Below are 9,852 nucleotides of genomic sequence, written 5' to 3' on the forward strand. Positions count from 1 at the left end.
CTGTTTACATTTTTAAGTTTAACCAAATAACTATACAAGTAACTTCACTTTACTTTAGATTTAGCCAACACCAAGTAAAACATCAAGTAAAAAATGAAGTAATTTAAGTTAGAGTTAAGTTAAAGTTTAAAATAGTTCACCCCCCAAAAAAGATCTGTCATCATTTACTCACCCTCCTCTTGTTCCAAACCTTTATGAGTTTCTTCTTTCTGTTGAACACAAACGAAGAAGGTTTGTAAACACTGGTAAGCATTGACTTCTGTAGAAATGAGTCTGTCCTACTGTGGATGTCAATAGTTACCAGTTTTCAACATTCCTTAAAATATCTTTTTTTGTGACCAACAGAAAAAAAGGTTTGGAACCACCTGAGTGAGTGTAAATGATAAGTAGATGTAAATTTCTGGGTGAACTACCCCTTTAACCTGTTTTAATAATTTAAAGTAACATAAAAACACATGCTGTTTGCAATGAATAATTGATCATTTAATATTTTTTTTACAATGTAATCTCTGATAAGTAAATACCATCTCCCTACTGACCGCTTGCTTCTACTTCAACAAATAGCACCAAGTGCAACATTGTCACGAAGTGTGTGTGTGGAGAGAAGTGTTGATATTGGATAGAAAGGTTAAGTAGCTCGTAGAAAAACCAAGATTACAACCAACAACACATCCGCTCATTATTGTTCACATCATGAGCCGTTTGGCACTCCATAACCTGCTGCAATAACAGAAGGATGACTGCCATAATGAAGTAACAAGACTTGAGTGAATTGAGGACCCGAGCACCTGTCGTTCAAGAACCATATTGAAAACGCCCCATTTCTTCATCTCCAAAATTAATCACAATCATGAGAGCCTAAACATGCTGGAAACTGCATGTGCATGTGTTAACATCTGATATGGGTTTCAGAATCACTGTTGCAAAATGACGTCCTATACACATTATTGATATCATTTAACAAACCGCTCCTAAAGCTACATTTTTATGCCTATACGAAATTTTGTAGATGCATCAAATGTCTTAATTTTTTTTAGAAAAAAGTCTAAAGTAAAATCTGAAACAAAATAGGAAGTGGGCTTTTATTGATTCATTTTTCTTCTGCAAATATTGCACCATTTTTTGCATTTTAAAATATTACGTTTGAACAAAATCCCCCTGGAGATTTATTCAAAACACTAAATTTTGAAGATCTAGAGTTGATAGTTATTGTGTGTAACTCTGTAAGGCAGGGGTTTTCAAAGTGTGAGGCGCGCCTCCCCTGTGGGGCGCCAGAGCATGTCAGGGGAGGCGCAGGAAAAAAATATTATATAATAAAAATATAATTATTAAGTTTAATTATTATATGTATTTTTTATAATTTTTAAACGTTTTAATTAAACAAAGCTAAAAAAAATAATACGTCAAATATAAGAAAACCTTTTTTACCCAGAAGGCCATAGCTGTGAAATCCCAATTCAAAGGAGAGGGTGCTCGCTGCAGAGCCATTTGAGGAGAGCTGAGCTCCAGCGAGGGGGAGCATGAGCTGTCGCTCCTCCTCCTGTAAGCTGTTTTAATGCGTACACCAACCCCACCCCTAACCCTACCCCCAGTGACATCACTCGTAGAAGAAGTGCAAAAAAGGTGGTGCTCAAGCTCAAGCTCCCCCTCGCTGGAGCTCAGCTCTCCTCAAATGGCTCTGTAGCGAGCACCACTTGATTCAAAGCCTTCAAGTTCAGGGCTTAAACCCAAAAGACAGGACCAGCTGATGAACCATGACCTTTATGTGTGGTTTGTCAAGATATTTTGGCTAATGACAGCATGAGACCCGCTAAACTTCGGCGACACCTTGAAACCAAGCATGATGAGGTAGCAGGAAAACCTCCAGAATTTTTTGTAGGTGTGTGTGTGTGTGCGCGCGTGTGTGCGTGCGTGTTTGGGAGGAGGAGGGCGCCAATGGATAAGTTGTGTCAAAAGGGAGGCCCACTGTCTTAGACTTTGAAAAACCCTGCTGTAAGGCATACTTTATGCAATCTGCTCTAAACATTACAAGAGTTCTGGCCTGAAGACAACTGTAATTTGATGTTCAGTTCTGATCATAGTGCCGCCTGCTGGCAACAGGAAATTTCATGTTTTAAAGTAGCTTTTACAGTAACTCAATTCATGCGTTATAGTAACTTTCAAAAAAATCCAGCTCCAAAACTATTTAGATCATAAGTCTCAAACTCAATTCCTGGAGGGTCGCATCTATTATTTGCTCCAACCCTAATCAAACACAGCTGATCTAGTAGTGTCTAGTAGTCTTGGGGCGTACTCACATTAGGTACAGTTGCCTTGAACCATGCCAAAGCGCGATTGTCTGCCATCCCCTTTCCCCCTCGGCCTGCACTCACATTGCATTTTATTACCAACCGGACCTGAGCATGCTTACATCATCGATGATGCGACTGTTCAGTTTAACAGAGAGAAGCGTTGTCGCTCAGCACAGTGGACATTGCTTTAGTTATATCGTTTTGTATTATTTTTAGTCGTTTAGTATGCAGTGACACGCAGTCAAATACTTTGCCGAACAGATCAGCCACTTTTGATGCTCATAAATAATTGTAAAAGTCCTCATGCTGCAGGTATTAGGAGGTTTCCTCAAGGTGCAGCTGTCGTGCAGCGAGGGGTTTGCGTCTTTAATAGACTATAACAGTTCGTGTTCATTGAAAAGCAAGAATGATTAATAAATCCATATGAAACAGTCCCTTAAAAGTGACTTCGTGTCTTCAGTTTCAGGCTCAGGCGCGCTTTGCACTCACTATAAGTGTACTGCGCCAAAGCACATCTGAACCGCAGAGTGCGGTTCAGATAGCATAGTGTAAGTGCGCCCTAAAAACCTTGATTATTTGGATCAGCTGTGTTTAATTAGGGTTGGAGCAAAACTGTGCAGAGCTGTGGCCCTCCAGGAGTCAAGTTTGAGACCTATGATTCAGCAATGTTGTAATTATAGCACCACATCGGTGTCATTTTAAATGTTATCCTGGCCTTTCCATGCAGCAAAGTCGTTTTTTAAGAATCTGTGATTTGAGTTTTTAATAAAAATTTTTTATATTTTTGTTTCAAAAGCACATTGAACCAATTCAGAAGACATGCAATAAACCCTGGAAGCATATGGGTTAATTGTACAATGAATTTGTGCCTTTGAAAGCTTCAGAAAAGGGCCACTATACCCAACACTATTATATAACATGGAAGAGCCAGTGTAAAACTAATTACAAAGTAGTTTGGAAAGCCCCGCTCCCCATCTCACAGTCAGACATTTATTATATTATGAAATATAATCAAAATATTACAAATTGATTCCCTAACACATAATTCACAAATGGTAACATTATGAGCATTCAGACAGTAATGCATTAATGTGTGCCACACGCTTTCATCTCTGACTCTTTAACCGACACTTGCACCAGTTTTACACATTTGCACCAGACTCATTCTTACAATCAGTATGAAAAACACTGCTTTTATGACGTGTGCCTCACCCAGGTGAGTGGGCTTGACAAACCACTTGTAAAAAACACACTCTCTCATCTCTCTGACACTTTAACCAACATTTCCACCAGTTTTGCACATTTGCAGACTCATACAATCACTCCAAGTGAAAAAAACTTTATGCATTTATGAAGTGTGCTTTACACAAGTGAGTGGGCTTGACAAACCACCTGTAGAAAACACACTCTTTCATCTCTCTGACACTTTAACTGACGTTTGCACCATTTTTGCACATTTGCAGACTCATACAATCACTCCATATGAAAAAAACATTGTGCATTTATGAAGTGTGCCTCACACAGGTGAGTGGGCTTGACAAACCACCTATAAAAAACACACTCTTTCATCTCTCTGACACTTTAACTGACGTTTGCACCATTTTTGCACATTTGCACCAGACGCATTCTTATAATTAACATAAAAAACACTGCTTTTATGAAGTGTGCCTCACACAGGTGAGTGGGCTTGACAAACCACCTGTAGAAACTCTCTTCTCTCTCCCTCCAAAAAAATAGAACTTAATTCTCGGAGTACTCGCGTTTCGAGTCGTCAAGTCAATGGTGGGGTCGCTATCCACACAAATTTATCCATTTAATTCAATTCTCTAGTTTTCAGGAAAAGATCTAACCATATGGCCAGCTTTTCTTGGGTATATGCTGTCTGCATTGTAAGACCTATATGAGTCATAGTCACCAATTCTTATGTTAATCACCAGTGTTACTCTATCATACTTGGTTAGTCTAAGCTGACTCTTCTGCTTGTTGAAGAAATAGCAAGCAGTGATAGCAACACAGAATATCAGCATTATGATTGGCCGGATCACCTGTCAATCAAACTGCCAGCAAAACGGGTAAGTTGTGTCCATTTTCCAGGACATCGAAAGAAATCAGCTACTCTTTGATGTCGCTCACTTCTGAAGATGCAGGATATTAGCATTCCTGTTGTCTTCAATGTGTTTGCACATTCAAAACAAGAAAAGAGCACTCTCTGTTCTCCTGTGACGTAAAAACTCGGGGGGGGGGAAACAATATGATGACGTGTCGCCCCGCGGTACTTTCACCCCAGGTGGCCGATTGCCTTGTTCCTGCTTAATTAGAAACTGTTAAGGCAAAGAGTACAAACAGAAAAAAGCACAAGTTTCTAATACAGGCTTCTTTTACACACTCAATCTCACTGGGATGACCTTTGAAGAGATGGCTCTCGTGTTCCAGATGACTTGAGTTTTATATGGCAGCACTTGACTTGTGTTTTTACAGCGCTTTAAGGGGAGCGTGCTGCGTCTCTGCCTGAGCGGAGCGCTTTAGGCTTTAGGTAGCACACTCATTAGTCCTGACATGATGAAAGCATGAATGAACAGGTAACAAGCTCTTTTGTGTCTGGAACAGAAGCTCTGCACGATGAGGGCAAAAAATAGTCTACTTCAATCCTTTTAGTTAAATCGCTGATTTATTTGTGCACAGTCTAATGTATATACTTCATTTAAAGCTGTTTTCTATATAATTAGATAGATTTTTTTGTTTTTTTGAGTTACAAATAGATTCCATGTTTGATTTACAAACTAAATGACATACATAAAATGTCCTTTAGAATGAGAATTATTTATATACTAGAACATCCTGTCAGACATATTCAGAAACATGCAACTCTGTAAAACATACTGGGTTCCACACAGATCCTATTTTTTGTCCCAACACTAATTGATGAAGTTAACTTCAGTGTTTTTACAAATTTAAAGGAATTGAACATAAAACAGTTAAATTGTTCTAAAAAAATACTTAAGAATTGTGTTGATTCAAGAACTTATTAGACAAAGTTATTCTTAAGACCTTTTACAATTCATTTATTGAAAGTATTTGTCCTTTTCCTTTATTTGTTGTTTTTCTTCACTGTCCATAAAAAACAAGAATCGTCTTTAAGGCATCCTTAATTTGTGTTCAAAGATTTAGGGAGTTCCCCTCCGAAATTTACTTTTGTGCCTGAAGCAATTAGGTTATGTAATAAATGTAGTTATTCAATGGACTATTATTTGTTTTTTGTACTTGCTGTTAGGTGTTGATGTTTATTGTGTTAAGTGGTTCATTTTTGTTTTACTATATGTAAAGCACCACCATGTCGAAATCAATTGCCCTAAGGGGATTAATAAAGTTTTAAACTAAAACTAAAAGTTAACCTTTCTAAAATAAACCCAAAAATGTATCCTATTTGTGAGATGCTGACCCTTTATCATACCATTTGGCTTTGTCCATAGTTAATTTCTCTTTGGTCATCAATTTTTAAATCAATCTCTGATATTTTTCCAAAAATTGAACCATGTTTCTTAGAAGCAATCTTTAGACTTAATCCTACAAATGTATCGTTGTTTTTGCAGTCAAGTGTATTAGCCGTTTGCTTAATAATTGCTGAAAAAAAATTCTACTACTGAACTGGAAAAACCCTTCTCCGCCCAACTACTTTCATTGGATGTATGACCTGTTGCAGATTATTCAAACAGAGAAAATTCAATATACATTGAATGGCAAAACAGAAGATTTCTATACAGTTTGGCAACATTTTCTTATTTTGTAAATGTATTATTATTATTGTTTTTTTTATGAAACCCTGTCTTTTTTTCTTGCTTTTGAATGATAAAAACTTGTCCAAGAGTGTTATAAGAAAACAAGTTGTCTGATATCTGACATTTAACAGTAATGGCTTACTTATGGGTCATTTGTTAAGTTATTTTTTTATTAATTAATTTCTTTTTGTTGTTGTTTTGTTTGTTTGTTTTTGTTTACTTTCTTTATTTACTTATGAATATGGTTTAGAGCAGAGGTGGGCAAACTACGGCCCGGGGGCCATATGCAGCCCGCTGAACACTTTCATCTGGTCCGCAAGGGAGTTTTTAAAATGCTGCTTCTGAGTAACGGTTTGGTTTCAGAATTAGTAAATTAATGATGCAATACAAGTGAATGCCATGTGATGGCAGTTTTGCACGTGGTACAGTTAGCGCAACCAGTAGATTTGGAACACACTCATTCATTCATTTTCTTGTCGGCTTAGTCCCTTTATTAATCCGGTTTCGCCACAGTGGAATGAACCGCCAACTTATCCAACACAAGAAACGCCAACAAAGCTAAGGATCAAACCAGGGACCTTCTTGGTTAGAGCTTTTTCTTGCAATTCTGAGTGTTTGTTGCAGTTTTGACAGGGAAAGTCACTTGAGTTGTAAGAAAAATGTTTGAATTATAATTTGTTTAATATTTCTTTTTACATTTTACTTGAACATTTTAAAGAGTTGCATCTAAATTGGAATTTTGGTGCGCATTTAATGCTTTTATTAAAACTACGACTTGTTTCTGAATTAAAAGTATGCTGTGTTCTGCCACAGTGGATAGTTGACAAGACTTAAAGTATATAATAATAATCCGGGATTTAGTTATATATTTACTATGCTTTTTCCATTTCACAATAGGACTACACAGATGCATTGATCTCCAATTACTATGTAAGTGTTGTTTCTTCTTCAGTATTTAATACTTTCTTTTCAGGTTCTGTTTAATCTGTTGTTTCATTTCTCCAGCTTTGGCCTCCAGTGCAGATCGCCAATTTTTATTTCATCCCTCTCCATCACAGGTAAATTTAAACCACCCTTTTTAGCCCCAAAAAGTCAAGTGATGATTGCTAATGCTAATGCCACTGCAGCAGGGCATTAATCCAGCAGTGCTGGAGATTTAAGAGCATCACCGGGCAGAGAACAGAACAAACACTGTACAGCATTATCAAAGCATTTCAAACGAAGGAAAGAAAAGATTTTGGAATAGTTTTAATTAGCATTTGATTTGGGAATTGTGTATTTTTGTGTGTTGTTTGATGTTTATCTGGCACCTCAATTCCCACAATGGAATTAGTCTCTGTTTATATTTTATCTGTTTGTATGTATCATCTGAAAACTCTCTCAATGTTTGAGTGTGTGTCTGAGTGTGTGTTGTTTTAAAGTGCCCCCTAGTATGCTTTTTCAGAATGTAAAGGTCTACAATTTTTCAGAGACCAAAGTGCAGATTTGCAGAAATAGTTTTTTTTTTCTTCTTCCTAAAGAAAGTAGCCATTTATAAACAAATAGTCAGCAGTGTTGGGTGTAATTAGTCACAAACTAACTCATTACTGTCATTAGATTACTTTTTCTGCAAAAAAAAGGGATTACATTTTATTTTTATGCAATTTATTAGTTACTTAAATGTACTTGCCTTCAACAGTTCTTGATTATTCAATTCAGAGAATCAGATTAACAAAATATAAATACACTACCTGACAGAAGTCCTGTTGTGGATCCCAGTTGTAAGAGCCACAAATAATAACTTTTATGCAGTTTTTGAACAGTTGATCATTTGGAAAATTGGCAGATTTTTCCGATGGATCATCTGCTGAACTGCATCCCAATCATCACAAATACTTCAGAAGACCTATTGGAACCCGCATGGACTTAAGATTCTCACAGAAATCAGTCAAGTTTGGTGAAGGAAAAAATCATGGCTTGGGGTTACATTCAGTATGGGGCCGTGTGAGAAATCTGCAGAGTGGATGGCAACATCAACTGCCTGAGGTATCAAGACATTTGTGCTGCCCATTACCTTACAAACCACAGGAAAAGGCAAAATCTTCAGCAGGATAGCGCTCCTTCTCATACTTCAGCCTCTACATAAAAGTTCCTGAAAGCAAAAAAGGTCAAGGTGCTCTAGGATTGGCCAGCCCAGTCACCTGAATTGAACATTATTGAGCATGTCTGGGGTAAGATGGAGGAGGCATTTAAGATAAATCAAAAGAATCTTATGAACTCGAGGAGTCCTGCAAGAATGCTTTCTTTGCCATTCCAGATGATTATTAGATGATTATTAATAGGTTATTTGAGTCATTGCAGAGATGTATGGATGTAGTCCTCCAAGCTTATGGAAGTCATACACAGGATTAATTATTTTCCCACTGCACCATGATCGACCAAATGATCGACTTAAAGTCACTTTTATTATTTGTTGTTTATAAAACTTAGATAGACGACAAGAGTTTTGTTAGGTAGTGAATATTTTACACAATAACTCGTATTTTTAGTTAAAGTAGATTACATTTATAAAGATGATTAAGAGACAATAAACTGAGTCAGAAATGATTGTGAGTAAATGTCAGCCAAATTGATTTCTATAACATCTTTTAAGAACAAGAGTCACAAAGTGCTTTACACATATTACAGCTATAAATATACAGTAAATATACAGTTTTCTTGAAAGAGAACTTGCTCAAGACTACAATCGAGGCATTAGACATGATATCTGCGTTCTTTCACAAATAAAAAGGTGATTTGCACTGTGGTAATATACAGAAGTCAACATTTGAAGTGGATCAAAAATCTTTTTCAAAATGGTCCTAGGACAAGAATGGGTGTTGTTCAATAGTTTTAGGACAACTTTGATAAAAGGATTGACTGCTGTATGTTGATGTTTGTGTGTTTCAGGTTGGCTGTAGTTCAGATCGTGGCTGTTGTCTGGAACTCTTACCTCTCCTGGAAAGCCAACAAGATGTGAAGAGATGTCAGAGAATTTACACTACCTCACTTTTCTCTTGTTTTAGTTTTTTTACGTTGATCTTAAACAAAATAGAATAAATTAAGTTTTACACAACTGCACAAAAGCTCACAAATGGAGTTTGCACTAATCAGTTTTGGGGGTAACGCATTACATGTAACACGAGTTAAATAATAATATTACTTTTCTACAGTAAGTAACAAGTAACATAACTTAAAAAAGAAGTAATAATATTTGATTTACTTTTTTTGTTTTTGTTTCAATGGAAAATGGATTTTGCCTAAAGGTGCAGTATGTAAGTTTGACACCCAGTGGTTGAACTAGTTATTAAATTCCTATATCAAAACAAACCCAAGCGTAAGTTGCCAGATTGAGGACCAAGAAGAGCGAGTCTGACTATCGAGCCTAAAGGCTGATTTAAATCATGTTCTATATAAAAGCAATGGCACGAGATAGAAGAAATATTCTCCATATTAAAAGGAGTTTTTGTCCTAACCAACACCTCGAATTCATTATTAAAAACGGCTTCTATTTCATCCAGCTGATCAACAGAAAACTTACAATGATCACCTCAGGTACACCTCATGAGCTTTATTCAGTGTTCAATGCTAACAATGTGAGTTTGAATGGCATTTTACATGCCATTGATGGTCAAATACTTAAAGCAGCAGCCGATAGTTCACCTCAAATCTTGAAAATAAAATTTTAGAACTGTGACAAACACACATCAGTGATTAAGCATGTACATTTAATAATGTTAAAGAGGGTTATTATGTATTAATTAGAT

General features: G+C 36.6%; 1 protein-coding gene across 1 annotated transcript in view; it reads left to right on the plus strand.

Moving 5' to 3' along the window:
• The window catches only part of mpv17 (mitochondrial inner membrane protein MPV17), a 50,730-nt gene extending 41,086 nt beyond the window's left edge, over positions 1-9,644 (plus strand). The window contains 3 exon segments of the mRNA NM_201165.2: positions 6,965-6,997; positions 7,073-7,125; positions 8,996-9,644. Of these exon segments, the coding sequence (NP_957459.2) occupies positions 6,965-6,997; positions 7,073-7,125; positions 8,996-9,065 (156 nt within the window). The 3' untranslated portion in view covers positions 9,066-9,644.
• Positions 9,645-9,852: the final 208 nt, after the last annotated feature.

The sequence above is a fragment of the Danio rerio genome, chromosome 20, assembly GCF_052040795.2.
Source record: "Danio rerio strain M-AB ecotype USA chromosome 20, GRCz13ab, whole genome shotgun sequence".
NCBI classification, from domain to species: Eukaryota; Metazoa; Chordata; class Actinopteri; order Cypriniformes; family Danionidae; genus Danio; species Danio rerio.